Source organism: Erpetoichthys calabaricus, chromosome 13 (genome assembly GCF_900747795.2).
Source record: "Erpetoichthys calabaricus chromosome 13, fErpCal1.3, whole genome shotgun sequence".
In the NCBI taxonomy this organism is placed as follows: domain Eukaryota; kingdom Metazoa; phylum Chordata; class Cladistia; order Polypteriformes; family Polypteridae; genus Erpetoichthys; species Erpetoichthys calabaricus.
This window is the reverse complement of record NC_041406.2, coordinates 139,128,640-139,146,958: the sequence shown is the minus strand read 5'-3', so window position 1 is coordinate 139,146,958 and position 18,319 is coordinate 139,128,640. Positions and strand designations below refer to the sequence as shown.

General features: G+C 42.5%; 1 protein-coding gene across 3 annotated transcripts in view; it reads right to left on the bottom strand.

Annotated features, from left to right (window-relative positions):
- Nucleotides 1-18,319, bottom strand: part of fer1l6 (fer-1 like family member 6) — a 124,253-nt gene that overhangs the window by 100,663 nt on the left and 5,271 nt on the right. For all 3 annotated transcript variants that reach the window (XM_051935967.1, XM_051935968.1, XM_028817740.2), the window contains exons 2-9: nucleotides 14,763-14,845; nucleotides 11,724-11,844; nucleotides 9,165-9,219; nucleotides 5,843-5,974; nucleotides 3,748-3,810; nucleotides 1,097-1,175; nucleotides 852-1,008; nucleotides 569-755 (exon numbers count right to left, since the gene is read on the bottom strand). In XM_051935967.1, the coding sequence (XP_051791927.1) occupies nucleotides 569-755; nucleotides 852-1,008; nucleotides 1,097-1,175; nucleotides 3,748-3,810; nucleotides 5,843-5,974; nucleotides 9,165-9,219; nucleotides 11,724-11,844; nucleotides 14,763-14,845 (877 nt within the window). The remainder of the gene's footprint in view (nucleotides 1-568; nucleotides 756-851; nucleotides 1,009-1,096; nucleotides 1,176-3,747; nucleotides 3,811-5,842; nucleotides 5,975-9,164; nucleotides 9,220-11,723; nucleotides 11,845-14,762; nucleotides 14,846-18,319) is intronic.

The window sequence follows — 18,319 nt, the reverse complement described above, 5'->3', positions numbered from 1 at the left end:
ACATGTTGTCTGTTACACAACTAAATGTACTTTTTTCCTTGTCTCATCCTTCTATATTTAATTTTGAATTAAGCAAATTGCCCAAAATATATTTTTGAATTTTATTTTTTCTGGCTGCCATCTTGTGTGACTGGAGTGCACCACAGTTTCTTTCAGTTGCCAGTGTAACCACCTCGTTGCTGAGGGGCGTGGCTTACAAGTTTGTAACTTGCTGGTATTGGACGTCCATTTCGTCGTGACTTTATTCGAGCTGTGGATGCTATGCCTATCAGGAATATTTCTTGCTTTCTCCATTGATCTCTTGGGTTCCTAACTTTTGTTTTGTTATTCTGACCTCGATTTTTGTGTTGCTTTTTGGCTCTGTTGTTTCAACATTTTGATCCCCTGATTTTAACCATTTAGTGTTCTGCGTCTCTGTCCTGGTTTCCCCTTTAAATATCTTGTTGGCTTTCCCACAGAACAACTGGAAGACTGCAACCATTTTTATTATGACCTGGGGGCATCCCTTGGTGGCAATATTCAAAACATTTGAAAAAAAAACAAACACATAAAAGGCAGAAGTAAATACCATTTGACCAGAAAATGTTACGATCACAAATGGGTCAATCAGGTCCTTGTTGTCGCCCATGAACGCCTTTGTCACATTTGCCATTATGCTGGAATTCATTCGAGGAAGGCCCTCAGCTTTGTAAATCTTCACGTAAAATCGAGCCCATGGCCTGTCTGTAGGAAACCCTCTGGGCACCAGCAGATTCCTGCGATGATTAAACAATATAATGGTATTTAGCGCTCAAAGGACGCCGATTTCTGTCCTGGCTCACGGCGAGTCCTTCACTACGTTCAGCACTTACTTTTCAATCTGCTCTCCTGCATCACTCGCCTTCTGTGTGATGTGAACCGACTCACCCTTGCCACTAACGGTGATGTCACACTTGAGGTAACCTTTGACACCCGTCCTGATGTCAGTTGGGTCAGTAAGCATCGCCCATTTACTGCAGAATTGGTGGCCTATTAAAAAAAATAAAATGTTTTACAAAACAAGCCTATGACAAAGCTTCTAGAATGTGCATATGTTCATTTGGCTCTTATACTTTACCTGGCTCATTGTATACTGTTGCCAAATCCAGTTTAAATGATCCAATTAAAAAGCTCCGCATAATCTTGGAATGCATAACCTGGTGAAAATATAAGAAGCGATACAAATGATACTCTTGATTTAGTGTGAATGTGTTCGGTGGACACTAGGGGGCGATCTTCAGATGTCCCCAAACACATAAAATAGCCAAAGAGGGGATAAAATATTCAAAAAGAGAAGAAAAATAAGAAGAGAAACAAAGCGCAACATATCACAACTCTGATTATGAATGCTGGCAATCACCACTATGGCTTTATAGAGACAGTGAATATGAATTTTGCATATATTATCATAAGTTGTTTTCAGTTATTGCAAATTATTTTGTGCTGTTTTTGTTGTCATTTTGTTTTTCCCAGGGTGCTGTTTGTTATGTACAGTGCTAGTGTGAATTTATGTTTTATTGTTGTTTTTGCTAAATTGTGAGTTAGGATTTTTTTGTCACGTTTCAGCCAGGGGTTCAAAAATCTCATTAATGTTTATTTTGTTCATTTTTTGACATTAACATTGCTGATGATGTAGTTTCTAAGTGTCAAAGTATTCCTTGTGTTTTGTGAGTGGTTCCCCCCCAAGAGGCGGGGCCACATGCCCATCACAGTGAGGGACACAATAAAAAGCTCAGTCCCTTGCGGTTCATCGAATGCGCTCATGGTGGTGGGTAAGCCCCCCTCCTTTGTCTGTTCTATTTTTTATTATTCTGATTTTTTTGGACTTTTTGTGACCGTTTTTCTCTGTTTTGCAGCTTCACTCCGAGATTCCATATTGGGAACGTGATTGCTATTTGGTTTGTCTATTTTGAAGGCATTGCCTTCTGGGTTTTTTTTTCAGCTCTTCGGAGCTTCTTGTTAAACCGAGTCCTTTTTGAATAATAAACCTTTCAATTTATAAAGATTCTTCATTGCACTTGTGTGACTAGCCGGAGTTTGATGGTAATTCCTCCTCTTGTTGGCATTTTGAATATTTTGGGGACTTACGTTTTCATGCCGTTATGTTATTGTAATTCTGTAATCATGTTCTGCCTCTTTAAATGTGCTTATATTCGTTGTTCTTTGTGGGCGGAGCCCCCAGGAGGTGGGGCCTCCCTGACATCATCACTTCTGAGCCCTCTTTCTGGCTCTTTAAGTCCGTTGAGAAGGCTCAGGAGTCGGAGATCATTCATTTACTATGGAGTTCTGCAAGTAGGATTGTAATTTGCTTTGGCATCTTGTTTGCTCTGGATTGCCTTCTAGGTCATTTTTTGGCAGCTTTTGTTTGTGTGACAAGCAAATCCTACTCTGTTGGGCCCATGAGCAAGACCCTTAACTTGAAAATTGCTCCAGAGATGCTGTACAATGGCTGGCCCTGTGCTATGACCTCCAAAAGTCATGCAAAAAGACAATTTTTGGTATCCTTCAATAAGGGCGAGCACAAAAAGGCGAGCTTCAAAAGGGCGACCTCAATTGGGCGTCGCGAATAAAGGCGTGTGTAAATAAAGGCAAGCTTCAAAAGCGCGACCTCAATTGAGCGAATGTTTTAATATTCTTGCTTTCGCCTTTTTATACGTTCAATCATTGCCTTTATCTAATAAATTTTCGGTAATAAGTTTGTTGTGTTTGCCTTTATTCGCCGCGCCCAATTGAGGTCACCCTTTTGAAGCTCGCCTTTTTGTGCGCTCCCTTATTGAATTGAACCACAATTTTCTCTTGGGGATTAATGAAGGATATCAAAAAAAAAAACAAATGAATGTCCGTCTTGAAATACAATCTGTAGAATGTAACGACAAGGAATAAGGAATTTTGATCTTCACAAACAGAAGAGAAGCTTGTAGGTCTGATGCCATGTATTTTACATACCATCCTGCCTGGGGTTTGTTTCCTGCCTTGCGCCCTGTGTTGGCTGGGATTGGCTCCGGCAGACCCCCCCGTGACCCTGTAGTTAGGATATAGCAGGTTGGATAATGGATGGATGGATAACAGAATGGCAAAAGAATTAAAGGGTCAGGGAATGCTGTGATATTCGCTGCAGATGTCAACCCCTCGCAAAACGCCACTCTGTCGGGCCACACGCTATTGGATGTCAGAAAAAGAGTCAATTGCATTGGGAGATCGGCGCTCAGCCAGTCAATGTGATTTGCTGTGATGTGCTGCGATTTGTGTTTGTGTAATAGGACACGGTGCAGCGATGAGATCAGCGACTGCGATTGACAAATCTGACATGACCCACGACAAGAAGTTGTGTAATGTGACATCAGCTTTAGGAATTCTTCTATTTCAGTCATCAAACCCAAAAAAATGAATGGTCAAAATCGAGGTTTTGCAAAAGAGAGACAGACAGGATTAGTGAGGTAGGTTCATGTAAATGTGTGAGATTTGCACACATGGTGGGAAAGTCTGGGGTGGACCCCCCCCCCATTTTCATATCAAAAACGTTTATTAATGAGTTAATAATGAAAGTTACGATAAAGTGTTACCAAGTCGTAAACGGTGAATATTAATTTTGAAAAATGAAATGCGAGGCCTTAATCCATGTTTAGTTAATGCTGGAAGTCAGAACTCTTATCAGTGGAATGTGCTACACGGAGCCTCATTGTTCCCTTTTTTCAATACTCCAACTGTGTTGTATGAAAATACACTTACCGATAACTTGATAATCTTATCAAAGAGCAGTTCCTGGGTTCCGATGAAGTCAAAAACAAAGTACTGCAAAATAAAACAAATGATTATTAGCTTCACTTTAGATCTGGGGCTCCTTAGGTACTTCCAGAAATGAGAACGTAGAGATGGGAGTGTGGAGTTACAAAAAATAAAAAATGAGACAATCCGAGGTCCAACAGCTGTGTTTGAGATATCTAAGAAAAAGTGCAGATTGAAGTGCTATGGACATGTGATGAGGAGATGGGGAAGAGAAAGTGAGGAAGGCCAAAACAGAGATGGATGGATAAAGTAGAAGAAGATTTGAAGGAAAAGGGTCTGATGGAGAGGAGGTGCAGGACTGAGCTGTATGGAGAAAGTTCTTCAGGCACATCGACCCCACATGGAAGTGGGAAAATATAATGAAGAAGAAGAAGATATTGCTCATCTTTTAGTTAAAGCTTTGTAACAGGAGTTTTAAGACTATGTTTAGTTTTACACTAATTGGCCAAAAGTTTGTTGACTCCTGACCATCACACACTACATGAGGCTGTAGGATATCCCATTCCAAAACCATGGGCATTAATATGGAGCACCCTAACAGCCTACGCTATTCTTCCCATAAAACTGTGGCGTTTGGCTTCAGGAATTCTTGCCCATGTCAGGGACTAAGGTTGATCGGGAAGATCGGACTTGCAATTGGTGTTCCAACCTAGTCAAGGCTTTGTGCAGGTCCCTCGAGTTCCAGCAGGTCTTTATAGACCTGGAGCACAAAAAAGGGCCTTCCACAAACTGAAAGCACTCCATTGTCTAAAATGTCCTTTGCATGTACAGTATTTTATTTCAGGGAGTACAGTGTTTAGCACGGCTGCTTCACAGCTCAGGTCACAATTTTGTCCCCAATAATCACTGCAGGCATAGCTGGCAGAGGCTTCCCTAGCCCCCAGGGACACTTAGCAGCACCTTTATAATCTCCTCAAAACTAGTTCAATTTCTCCTTTCCCCATTGACTTCAATATAATTTTGCTGAGGTCAGTGATGTTCCTGCAAATTTTGGCAATTTCGCCAAACCTGAGGCAAAGTGAATAGAGCAGGATTCGCTCATCACTACTGAACACTAACCGAAACTCAAGTCAAAAAGAAAGGGCTAATTTTGCAAAGCCAGCAACAGATTAAATAACACCCTTGTGTTTATCTGCGATCTTGGGTGAAGTTCTCTGTGAATATCTGATTTATTAAGCATCACCTGTGCTACATTATTGTGAGGGAGTGTCAGCTATGGCACTACGGCCATGTGGCGCGTTTCCCAGAGGGTAATCCGGCTCATAAGATCCTCATTGTTGAGCACCCAAGTGGTGGGACTAGGCCAAGGGGTCACTCACATAACACCTGGCTGCAGCAGATAGAGGGTCATTTCCGGAGGGTAGGACAGTGGCATAGCTAGGGGGGCAAGGGGGGACATCTGTCCCCAGGCACAGCATCCAGGGGACGCCGAACTGATGTTCCCCATTGCATTTTGGCAAACAGGAGGGGGCGCAAAATCTTCAATTGTCCCCGGGCGCTGAAAACCTTAGCTACGCCTCTGGGGTAGGGCTGGACCGCGTGTGAGCCTGGGGGGTTGCCAACTGGGATCCCGAGCTGTTTTGACGTGTAGTGAGTGCCACAACGCACTGTACCAGTGCATGTTCCCCAACTTGACTTGACTTGCACTACATCACAGAAACCAGTCAGGCACCAAAATGGCGTCGACCCCGAGAAACAAAATCAGCAAGCCATGATGTAAATAAGCATTAACATCATTTAAAACTCAAAATATGTACAAAATACAAATTTCAAAACCCCTAAAAATGTTACTCTGAACTGGGAGGAAAATCCTCAAAGTCTCCCAGAATTAGGGCAACATCCGAGAATCCTAATTGACAAAAGGTAGAAGAAGGGATCACTCATAAAAAGAAAGCACAAAACAAAATGTAGACAAACCGAACATACGGGAGTGGGGGAAAAAAAATGTGAAAAAACACAAGAACATCGAAATATGAATAAAACGGACATTTTAACACGCAGCGGTTGAACGGTAAACTGGGGCCTAGACCCGCCTCACCTCGTTATAGAATGGCGAGTTTGTGCCCTCCTTAACCGTTGTTTGCTTCTTTTCATCTCCAACTTCAATTATCACTCCAGGATCGATGTTTTCACCCACCAGTTGCCGGCCTTCAATGATGTTTATAGCAATCTATATGGTAAGTATAAGATGTAAAGGCATTTGGGAAAGTTTTATAATCATATTTTTGTTTCTCTTTACATGATGTATGAGAGTTTAAAAATATAATAGTCATATACTGTACACCCAAGTCTCGACTTCTGACAATTTCACAGATACAAATGTGCAAATTGTAGGTGTCAAGTTGGACAGACTGGCATTCCAACCAGGAGGGATGGTGGTTCCTTACCTACTGTAGATGGGCAGCCATAAGAGAAGGATATGGATGTAAAAGTGTCCTGCCCATTACAGTTGTGGATAGCTTTGCTAAATGTGACAGAAGGACAGGGAGGGACGGTCTCTTTGGTTCATGAAGTTCCTTAGTACATCAGATGGCAGCATCAATCAAGGTGAGCTCCAATTAGTATACCCGCAGGGCACCTTGGGATTTGTAGTCCTGATGGACAGCCCTGTCTGGATATGAGGTGCCACCAGAGGGAGCTGTGGGGAGTGGATTCACTAATTTTAAGAAGGTTCTACCTGACATGGAACTGCTCCAGAGTGTAATCATGTGGGGTCTGGCATTAAAGAAGCCACTCAGCCTTATCCTGCAGGTATTGAGTGAGAGTAGAAGCCATCATGTTAATTTTCAGTGTCCTGGGAGCACGGGGGACATTGGGTATTGCAAAGGGAAACACAGAATGAAGACTAAAGCTGACACACAATCACTTAGCCTGGTTTCCATTTGCATGTTCAGAGCAGAGGTGTAGCATAAGCCATGTCCCTTCGGTGCCACCAACTATTTAAACAGATGCCATACTGTAAGTTAGCATTCATTCTGAAACCTGCTTCTTAGAAAGAGGGAACTGTACCATGTAGAAGCATTTGTCAACAAATGGAAACAAATATTCCTTTTCTTATTATTTTCAATCTTTCTGTTCTTGGACATGAAACAGGGCATACTCTGGCACCCCAACTCTTTATCTGTTACATGGCGTTTCATTTTCATTCACGGTATGCATCCCAGCTGTGTCCTACCAGATATCGTTAGTGCAAGTTCAAACTTACATATAAAAATCAGAAGTCAAACAAAATGACACCTTTCTTGGCTAACTAAAAAGATTAGAATATGCAAGCTTTTGAGGCGACTCAAGCACTGTCTTAAGGCAAAATATAATTATGTGTGATTACAATTAGATGCCCGAAGAAGGGGCCCGAGTTACATATTGTAATCTTTTTAGATAGCCAATAAAAGTGTAATTTTTGCTTGACGTCTCATTACATCCCGTCACACACAGGACAAAAGGGCTCAAACGAAGGTAATTGCCGGTCAGACCAGGGGGCAGCAGAGTGCACTAATCTCCCTTATCTCCCCACAGACCAAATGCAGGAAATTCCGTCTGACTCCCATGATGTCACTTCCTGTTCCGTCCCAGAAGACGTCACTCCCAGACCAGCCTCCTAATGACGTCATTTCTATGTCCCAAGAAGTCACAGCCTGATGACCTCATCTCCAGTTCCGGTCTAAGATCTCTCCTCTTCCTGTTTCTCAACTATATATCCGCCATGTTTCCTAACCTGTTCAGTTCTGTTTGGGACTCTTGTCTGTAAAGACCATTTTTCTCAACTTTTTTGTATTTGCAGCCACTTCCAATTATACGGGAGGCTGCCCCAGACCTTTTTTTGTTGTGTCAAGGCTTGTTTATTTACCACAATCCATAATGGCTAACATCCTAGTACTACCATAGATACTCACGTATAAGTCGAAAAATGTATGCCTTAAAATTCATTCAAAATACAGAATCGACTTATCCGCGGGGCGACACAATTGCCCATAGAATTTGGGTAATGACATTGTACACTCAACGCTTCACGGTGTTAAGTCACCGGTCATCTGCCGTTTCCCATGGAGTTTGAAATAATTATAAGCCAGTAATACTATTGCTAATTAGCTAGTTTTTTTCTAATTTCATTAAATAATTCTTTAAACTGTGAAATACTTGAATTTGAGCATTAGCTTTTGCAGGTTTTGGATAACAAACATACCATTAGCTGCCACGTGCAACCAGATTTGGAATCAAAAGAACCAAGGCAACACACGCTATCAATGCAATGCAAGCGCAGCCCGCGATTCAAAAAATTTCTCTGCCTACCTGTTTGTCTCGTCTGACAGTAGCTGAAAAGCAGCATCAGGAGAGAGCAGCCTGAAGTAGTCCAGCAGCGGGTGATCTGTCGTGTCCAACAGCAAGCCATGCTGTCTTGTGAAGTCCGGTGGCCAGTTCGGCTCCCACGGATCAATTTCTGGGTATTCCTCCCACGCGAACCTTGCCGTAGGTGCATCAGCTGCGCGAATGCGTTCAGCTGGCAGCCGATCAGCTGGCACGGCATCGGCTGGTGTCCGATCAGCTGATGCCGGCTTCTCACTCTCTTATTTGATTCCTGATCACTGTCAATAAAATCCGATTCTGAAAAATCAGAGTCCAACTCAGCGATAATGTGCAAAACATCGTCTGCCGAGTGTTTTCTTTTCTGCACTCGCTTCGCTCCCTTGTGACATATCGACGCCATCTTGCCTTTGTTTACATTTGTTTACATTTCGCAACTCACGCACATGCAAAGATTAGTTGCCGAGTCAATGAGTCTAGCATTTCTCCAAGCACAGAGGGAATGCCTGTGACGTGGCAGTGAGTTTTGTCGCCATTAACAGCTGATTGTCGCCCTCTATCTCTGATAGTTGTCAAGTTTTACCCTCGACTTATACGCCGGTCATAACAAATTTTGCAATTTTCGTCTTAAAAATACACTCGACTTATCTGCGAGATCGACTAATACGCGAGTATCTACGGTATATAAAAATCCGGTTATTGCTATCTGCTTGCACCGAATTCATTGATAACCCGAATCCCACCTGAACCATTGAGAGTACAAACAGATTAGTAAAAACACACGCTCACCGTTTGATATACTTGACAACATAGGTGTCCCCTGGAATTAACATCCTCAAAAAGCCAATATAAACTCGATGAATCGCCCACCCAAGTTGGCTGGAATCGAAACTCAACGCCCAATCGGTTGCTGCCTGCAAATCGAGTCATCATGCCACCAACTGCTCAGCATTCTAAAGTCACTTTATATTGAGGAATTCAGAGTGGAGGATGGCCATCCCCAGTAGAACATCTCCACGCTTTTTAATTTAAATGGAAATACAAACATTAGACATTACCTGATATGTCTGTGTTTTGGCTTCACTGTTATGAATCTTGGTTGCTGGCTTGGACCTGTTTTGATGTTAAATCAGAAAAATACAGGTTTAGTATACAATAGATACAGTGGAGTCCAGAAATATTCACAGCTCTTCACCTTCTGTGCAGAAAGCCCCTTGGATCATTTTCGGTTTAAGACTTGGACTTTCACACCTACTGTACAAGAGCTCTTCATTAACCCTCCTCTGGCTCAAGTGTTTCCTCAAACCAGTGCTTGAAGTGTGCCAGCACTCACTGGGTGTCCTGACTTGGCAGGAAAAAGAACTGCAGGTTTTGAGTTTAAAGGGGAGACGTGCGCAAAAAGGCAAAACAAAAAAAAATAAAAATAAAACAAAGCAACCGAAAACCAGATGAGTGGCAAAAATCAGTCAAAATTTAGGCAAGAAGACGCGAAAAATCAAATCACAAAGAGCGTACGATTAAGGTTTTGAAAGATTTATCTTCAGATTGGATAAAGCTCAGTACTATCGCCGACCTTTTATCCCATCTGCTGATGAACTTGAGGTCATGACAATGGAGACCACACCTCTAGAAACATGTACAATGGTACTCAAAATGGCTTCCACTATAGGAAAGGGCTATAAGACCCAAAAATTCAGCCCAGATCACGACACCGAGACCTCTTCCAATTTCAACATACAGTGGAACCTCAGGTCACGAACGTCTCGAACCACATACAAGTCGGGTTACAACCAAAAAGTTCGTCAAACTTTTGCATCTGTTCACAACCACACACTCAGGTGACGAACAAGCCAGTTTCCCTTCCGGTTTTGTACGCGCCAATGATTTCCGCACGTGTTCAGTCTCTCCCTGTGCAGCGAGCGAGCGTATATATATTTACATACAGCTCCTACGGTCCGGAACAGATTAATTGTATTTACATACAATCCTATGGGGGAAATTACTTCGGGTCACGACCAAGCCAGGTTGAGACCAGAATTTTGGAACGAATTACGGTTGTGACCCGAGGTTCCACTGTATAGACCTTCGTTAAGGCCCGTTTCTACTTGGGAGCAGGCAGATTCAGATGTGGTTGGGCAGAGGGAATGCATACCCTGGCCTGTTAATTAAACTCTTTTGGTGTCTTTGAGAGCCCCAGTTAGGTTTTCACTCTTGGAATATCATCGCCGACCATCATTAACTGGGCGGCTGGGTTGGAGAATCACCACCTACTGCCATAGAGGAACAATGTCGATCAATTGCTTAAATTGCCCATGGCGACTTCACAAACCAGTTCAAGCGTTTGGTGTGCTGCACTGCCTGCCACTTTGTGCTTGCAGAATTCCCCCTGGCTTTTCCCCTCTATGATTTTTATTTGTTTTTACATATCGATCTCGCAGAGGTTTTAATTTCTGCCTGCAGAAACTTTCATCGTTGCCCCGGGTCTGGCCAATTTCTAATCTTTAACCCATGGACATTTGGCTGTTGCTATGAGTTTTTAAGGTTGGATTGTGAAAGTGACAATGGAGACATTTCACAAATCTGTTCCTTCAATAAGCGCACCGTTTCTCATCTAACCCATGTGCAATTAATGCGCATGGGGCCACATGGTTACAAAATCCTGGAGGTACGCAGTCACTGATATGAGGGTCAACGTACCAGGACGGATGACAAAATTGATGTCACAAGCATCCTAGTGAATCCTTTCTGTGATGCAGAAGTGTCAGGTATAAGCGGGCTTTGATTTTCACAACTGACACACCGCTTCCCGCTCTACTGCCATTGTATAATCTGACTGAGACACAAGGCCGTACGTTTCACCGTAACGGCTCCTTTTCTGAGCATCAGTGTCTCTTCATGAATCTTCATGGGGGACTTGTTAAAGTTTAATCAGAGAAATAATCATGGAGGTGACCAGAAGAGAAACGCCGGGAGATACCCAAAGATGAAAACCAAACCTTCATCCTAATCAAGAATTGAACTCTAAGAATCTGAAAAAGGGGTCGGAAACAACATAGAAACAAAATAACAAAAGACTCTTGTGAATTCTTTGTAGTTTATCCACAAAATGGATAACAAACAGGAGAACTGAGAAGAACTTTCTACGTTTGACCTCTGAAGTGTAGACACACAATCTCGTAGGACAGTTGCTTAGACGCCCATGCACAACATAGCGGTTGTCAACTTCCCAAAATGATGTCGAAATGATGCAAATCAAAAAACAATAACAAATGCCCACAATTATAACAGGACCCCCCCCCCGCCCCAAGACAGTATTTGACCGAATGTCACTGTATCGCCATAATTAGAATCCCACCAGTAATTTGCTTCCATGTTAAGCACCGTCAACTAAACCATCGACTGAAATTGAGTCCTGCAATGCATTTTGACCACGTCTTTTGGCTTCCTTTCCTCCTCCTGGACAGTTTGTTCGCAATAATCTTCTGACATGATACATGTCACACTACACACCTGAAGAACATCCAGACTGAGGACGGTAAGGTTTCGACCATTCCTGACCTCAACACATCTCCCTTCACCCTCACCAAACACACCATATGCAGCTTAGTAGGCATTACCTTTTCCTCAAGGTGGGTCTCCTGGACAAACTGCTGGAAGGCCCCTCCATATTTACATCTTCAACTTCAGAAACTTCAGCAACAACTGGAACTGTTTGTGGTGGCTCTTGTTCAGACCCATCTATTTGACAGAAAAAAAACAGTAATGGAAACTTCACTGTATTCAAATTTTATTCTTATCGTTATGACACACTGGATTCTTTTTAATTGTTGCCCACTCTCTATTCTCACAAACGTCAAATATTTGAAGAAAAAAAAAAAATAATGTGGACAAGTCTCCAAGTCGGAGGTCCAGGGTCTCTCTTGGAAAAGAGTGGATTGCTCTCTCCAGGTGAGCGGAGAACAAATGCCCTTAGTGGAGGAGTTCAACAATCTCAAGATCTTCTTCATGAGAGATGAATGAAGGGAACACGAGATCGATAAAGTGGATTGGGTCGGCAGAGGCTGTTCTTCAGATGTTGTACTGGTCCATTGTGATGAAGAGGGAGTCGAGTCTAAGGGCAAGACTCTCGGTTTAACCGGTCGATCTACATCGATGTTCTCACCTATGTTTCATGAGCTGTGAGTAATACCTGAAGGAATGAGATCACAAATACAACCAGCAAAAATGAGGTTTCTTTACAAGGTGGCTGGCCTGACACTCCATGATAGAGTGAGAAGTTTCGTAATTCGGGAGAACCTCAGAGTGTAGCCACTGCTCCTCCGGATGTCAAGGAACCAGTCGAGGAGGTTTGGTATGTCGTAAACCTCCTATCCCTAAACACTACACTTGCTCTGAGCACATGTCACTTGTTGGGAGACTCTGTGGCAGGACCAGGACACGCTGGAGGGATTTTATATCTTGGCTGGCTTGGGAACATCTGACCTGCTACCACCTGGACCCTCACCAGGAAAAGTGGTTAAGAAAAATGACATGAGATGTTGACAAAGAAAATCGAGGATGTGGACGCCTGCTGGATTTCCATTAACAGTGTACACAGAAAGATAAACATTTTCAAATTTCCAACCTCAGAATTCTCTTCAGGGATGGCCGAAAGCTTTAGAAGGACTAAGTCACTTCACAACTGAGATGAAGTCCCTTGGTGTGAATGAGAACTGAGTGTGGGCAGGAAATTTAACAGTGACAAAATATGTCACATCTGCACTATGGAGTACAGTTCTTGTATAGTGTACAGTATTAATGACACATTGATTTTATTTTAATATGCGCTTCTATTTTTTCCCCACCTTCATTTTGCACAATCTTTTTCTTCAAGTACTTCCGTGTTGTAGGTACTCGGTGGCAATTGCTTAGTAAATTATTCACCATCTTCTATACAGTGCCATCCAGACACCATTGAGCTAATCTCTCCTTCATAGATGTATTCATACCCTCCATCCAGTACTTTGTGGAAGCTCCTTTAGCAGCAATTCCAGCTTTGAGTCTTCTTGGTAAGTCCCCACAAGCTTTCCACACATGGATTTGGGAAGTTTATCCCATTGTTCCCGGCAGGTCCTCTCAAACTCCATTAGATTTGATTGGTAGCGTCTGAACTGCCTTCTCCAGGTCTCTCCACACATGCTCTATGGGCTTTGTCTGGGCTACTCACAGACTCGTCCTGAAGTCACTGTGGTGTTGCTTTGACTGTATGTTTCAGGTCTTTGTCATGGAGCAACATGCCAGTCTGAGGTGGTGTGCACTCTGGAGTGGATTTTCGTCAAGGACGCATCTGTATTTGACTGCATTCATCCTTTCCTCAACGCTAACCAGTCTACCTGTCCCCGCACCACAATGGCATGATGCTGCCACCTCCATGCTTCACCATACAGGATTGTATTAGGCAGGTGATGAGCAGTGCCTGGTCTTCTCCTGACACAGTGCTTGGAGTTCTACCCAAAGAGTTAATTTTTTTTGTCTCATCAGACCTCACTCTCTCAGGGTCCATCAAACTGTTGTGCGTCTTTTACTCAAGAGCGGTTTTTGTCTTGCCACTCCATCATAAACATCTTATTGATGAAAAGCTTTGCTGAGATGCTCATCCTTCCAACAGGTTCTCCCATCTCAGCGGAGGACTTCCAAAGCCCTGTCAGAGTGGTTATTGGGTTCTTGGTCACCTCCCTGACCAACCAAGGCCCTTCTTGCCCAGTTAATCAGGTCAGCCTAACAGTCAACTCTAGGAAGAGTCTTGGTGGTTCCAAACTTCTTCCATCTCACAATTCTTGAGGCCACCGAGCTCCTGGAAACACTCAAAGCTTTACAGACGGATTAATCGCTTTGCCCTCATCTGTGCCTCACCACAGTTTGATTGTGGTGGTCTACAGAGAGTTCTTTGGACTTCATGGCTTGCCATTTTGTCTTGACATGCAGAGTGAATCGTGGGACCACCTACACACACATCGAGAGACCTTTCTAAACGATGTCCAATCAATTCAGTTTGCCACGATGGACTCCAGTTAAGTTCTAGAAACATCTCAGGGAGAATTAAAACAAACAGGACCGCCTGAGCACAATTTGGAGGGCCACAGCAAAGGGTCTGAGTATTTCAATGAAAAAGAGATTTCAGTTTTTGATTATTAATAAATTTATAAACCTTTTTGAAAACAGGTCTACACTTTGTTATGATGGGTTATTGAGAGCAGATTGATGGGCAAAAACAGCAAACATTCCCATTTCAAATGAAATCTATAAACACAATAAAGTGTGCAGAGAGTGAAGGGGTGTGAGTCCACCGCATGTATCGCCTTGCACCTTGTTTCATGTGAATCACTCGTCAGTCACACCACAAAATGATAAGCAGTTACTCAGACATCTCGACCCACTGCTTGAAGAAGAACGCGGAGCAACTGAGCGACTTCACATTTTTAGTGCCCTCCTTGTGGCTTTAGTGTTGACATATGGTGGGACGCACTTCTACGTTAAGCACCGTCTGATAGCGTGTATCCAGTGTAACATGATAAAATAAACGCCTCTCACAGTGACAGTTTAAACAAAGTTAAAGTTTAACAAATAATAAAGGCTCCCCAAACTTCACAGATCCGTGTTTGTTTTGTAGGCCTTACCGAGAGCAGTTTTATTTGCAATGACCAGTCCTTTATCTGGTTTTTTCTTCTTCTTTATCTTCATCCCAGAAAACATTCCTTTTCTTAAAAGAAAAAAAGAGAGAAAAAAATAAAGTAAATCTGAACGTACAAATGTTTGAAACTGTAGCCTAAATCTGATTTGAATATAATATTGTATTTTAAAAAATTGGAAGCTTAAGAGTCAGACATCCCTCTCACAATAACCTAACATGATGACCACAACAACCCAAGTGTCCCGTTAGTGTTTACAGATCGGAGGAACAGAAAAGGCCACACCAGAACCACCTCAAGACCCTGCTGAGGAACTGTGATACCCACCAGGCTGAAACTATGGAACGATCTGCTCCCCATCACAGAGAGAAGGCCAACCACAACTGATGTAAAGGTGAAATAATGTGCAGTTAAAGTCTCAACAGCATTTCTGGAGCTTAGTAGAGCCAGATGACCAAAACAATCTTCAGCAAGCATCTCTGAAAATGTCTGCTTTGTTTGGGTCTCCATACCTCTGTGAGACTGACAGACTAACATTTAAATGACTCTGGGGACCTCATGCATAACGGCGTGTGTAGAATTCGCACTATAACATGACGTAAGCACAAAAGCGGAAATGTGCTTACGCACAAAAAAATCCAGATGCATAAATCTGTGCGTACGCCAACTTCCACGTTCTTCTGCTACATAAATCCCAGTCAGCATGAAAATTAACGCACGCGCTTGCTGTCCCGCCTCAACTCCTCCCAGAATTACGCGTCTTTGAATATGCAAATCAATATAAATAGCCCTTAAGCTCAGCCTTCTGTGAAAAGACAATGGCAAAAGTACGAGGGAAAATAGAAGAATTTCAGTGAATACTAAGTGGAGGCAAAAGAAAAACGTACTATTTGTTGGTTTAAACAGTGGTATAAACTACAAAAGGAAGTTGATCGAGTGACATAGTGTCGGAGAAACTCAAAAGCTTAAGTTCACAAAGTTGCACAGTGCCCGAAATCAAAAAGAAGTTGTCAGATATCAAAGTCGCCGTGAAAAGGTGAGTCGTAGCCCACCGTCTGAGTGTCATATGAAAGATTACTAGGGTACAGAGAAAAAAAATAGGCACACAGTGGGGAAAAATGCACGAAATGTCAACTTTAATCTCGTAGTTTATTTTGTCATTAAAGTAGAACATCATAAACTTCATCTTCAAATCGTTTAATTTACTAGTTTCTCAAATCCCATTGTAACTAAAGTAGCACGTTAAATTCATTGTATTGTATGTGTTCTCCTATGTGCCCTATGTGTGTGAATCACTACGTGCTTCCGGGCTTTCACATTCGTGATATTACAGCTCTCTGAATAATTAAAATACTGAGATGTATATGGGAAATAATTTTCATGATGATAGGAGTTAAAGCATGTTATTAAACATGGGAACACGGTGGCGCAGTGATTGTTCATGTCTTGCGCAATATGCTTGCTGTGCCATGCGTGACCTTCAATGAAATACTTTATTACAGAAGTACTGTCTCTTTCAAATGTACTAACCCCCAATTCCTGTCCTTCCTTTTCTTTCTCCAAATACCCAATCACCACAAAATCAGCTCTGTAATAGACGTTAAGCAATCTGTAAGCTTAGAATGCCAATTCTTCTAAACTTTTAAGGAACGTTGAAATATCTTTATAATGTTTAATTATACCTGGGTTCGCTTCCCGGGTCCTCCCTGCGTGGAGTTTGCATGCTCTCCCCGTGTCTGCGTGGGTTTCCTCCCACAGTCCAAAGACATGTAGGTTAGGTGGATTAGCGATTCTAAATTGGCCCTAGTGTGTGCTTGGAGTGTGGTTGTGTTTGTGTGTGCGTCCTGCGGTGGGTTGGCACCCTGCCAGGGATTGGTTCCTGCCTTGTGCCCTGTGTTGGCTGGGATTGGCTCCAGCAGACCCCCCGTGACCCTGTGTTTGGATTCAGCGGGTTGGAAAATGGATGGATGGATGGGTGTTTAATTATTCTATCCATCTATCCTTCCAGTGTCGCACCAGCCACAGCAAGAATACAGCGCGTGGCAGGAACAATCCGTGAACGAAGCTCCAGCTCCTCACTAAGCACTGCGACACCGTGTAGTTAAAGTTTTATCTGTATAATAAACATATTTTGCTGCATTTCATCTTAAAAATGATATCATCATCATATGTAAATAAACGCTTTATAAAGTGGCTCAAGTTGTGCAATATTATAACTGAATCGCAAGTTTACAGTGAGGTGATTGTACTTATAAGTACAAACAGTTCTACAAGGAGCACTTGATGGACTGATTGAGTGCGTTGAGTTCTTGGGATGAAACTGTCTGGTGGAGTCTCTTTCCTGTACGGACCTCGTGGTTCACAGACACCTCAGTGCCAGTCATCCGACTAAAAAACACATCACACATGCAACTGGACCTGTGACAAAATGACAAAGGAATAAGTCATATCTGTGGATTTGGAATTGCATTGTTTTGTTTCGACAGCATTCATGTTTTAATTCAATAGTGTGAGATACCCTAAAAAATGCATACCGACATACAAAATGCACTTGCAGGTGAACTCAATATTTTTTTCTGATGTTTTAATGTTAAATGTGAGTTGTGGACACCAACATTTTGTAAATGTTCAGGCAAAACAAGCTTATGCAGTTAGTTTGGGTTGAAATAAGCGATGAGAATAAACGTTAGAAAACAGGAGGAGCTCTCGGCCATTTTCATTTTGTAAAAGGAGCTCTCAGGTAAAAAAAAAAAAAAAAAAGGTTGGAGACCCCTGTTCTAAACTGTGTCAGTCTTCCAATATTACGTCTTTGTGTAGAATATTAGAACAATTTTGACAAGAATGCACCATTTTGACGAGAACATTCTGACATATTAGAAATATTTTGACAAGAACAGGCCATTTTGTTCCAACTTTATGTAATGTAAACGGAGTAATCACGCAGTTCTCATCCATTGCCTCCTGTTCTGCATATTCTTCTAAACTCACATTGCTCTGTTGTCCATCGTCCAACACCAATTTTGACAAGAACAGGTCATTTTTGATATGAATGTCTTGACAAGAACAAGCCATTTTGACGCAAACATTTTCGATGAAAACAAGCCATTTTGACGAAAACATTCTGACATGTTAGAAGAATTTTGACAATAACGGGCCATTTTGCGCAAGTGTTTTGACGAGAACAGACCATTTTGATCCAACTATCTGTAACATAAACTGACTAATCATGTAGTTCTCGCACATTGCCTGACAATGCTGTGTTGTTCATCTTCCAATATTATGTCTTTGTGTAGAATATTAGAACAATTTTGACAAGAATGCGCCATTTTTCACACAAACATCTTGATAAGAACAGGCCATTTTCACAGGAACATCCATCCATCCATTTTCCAACCCGCTGAATCCGAACACAGGGTCACGGGGGTCTGCTGGAGCTAAACACTGGGCACAGGAACCACCGGTACCCACTGCGCCACCGTGCCGCTCTCACAGGAACATTCTATCGTTTTTTTAAGGACCTGTCACCCCTGGTTGGTGATCGTTTC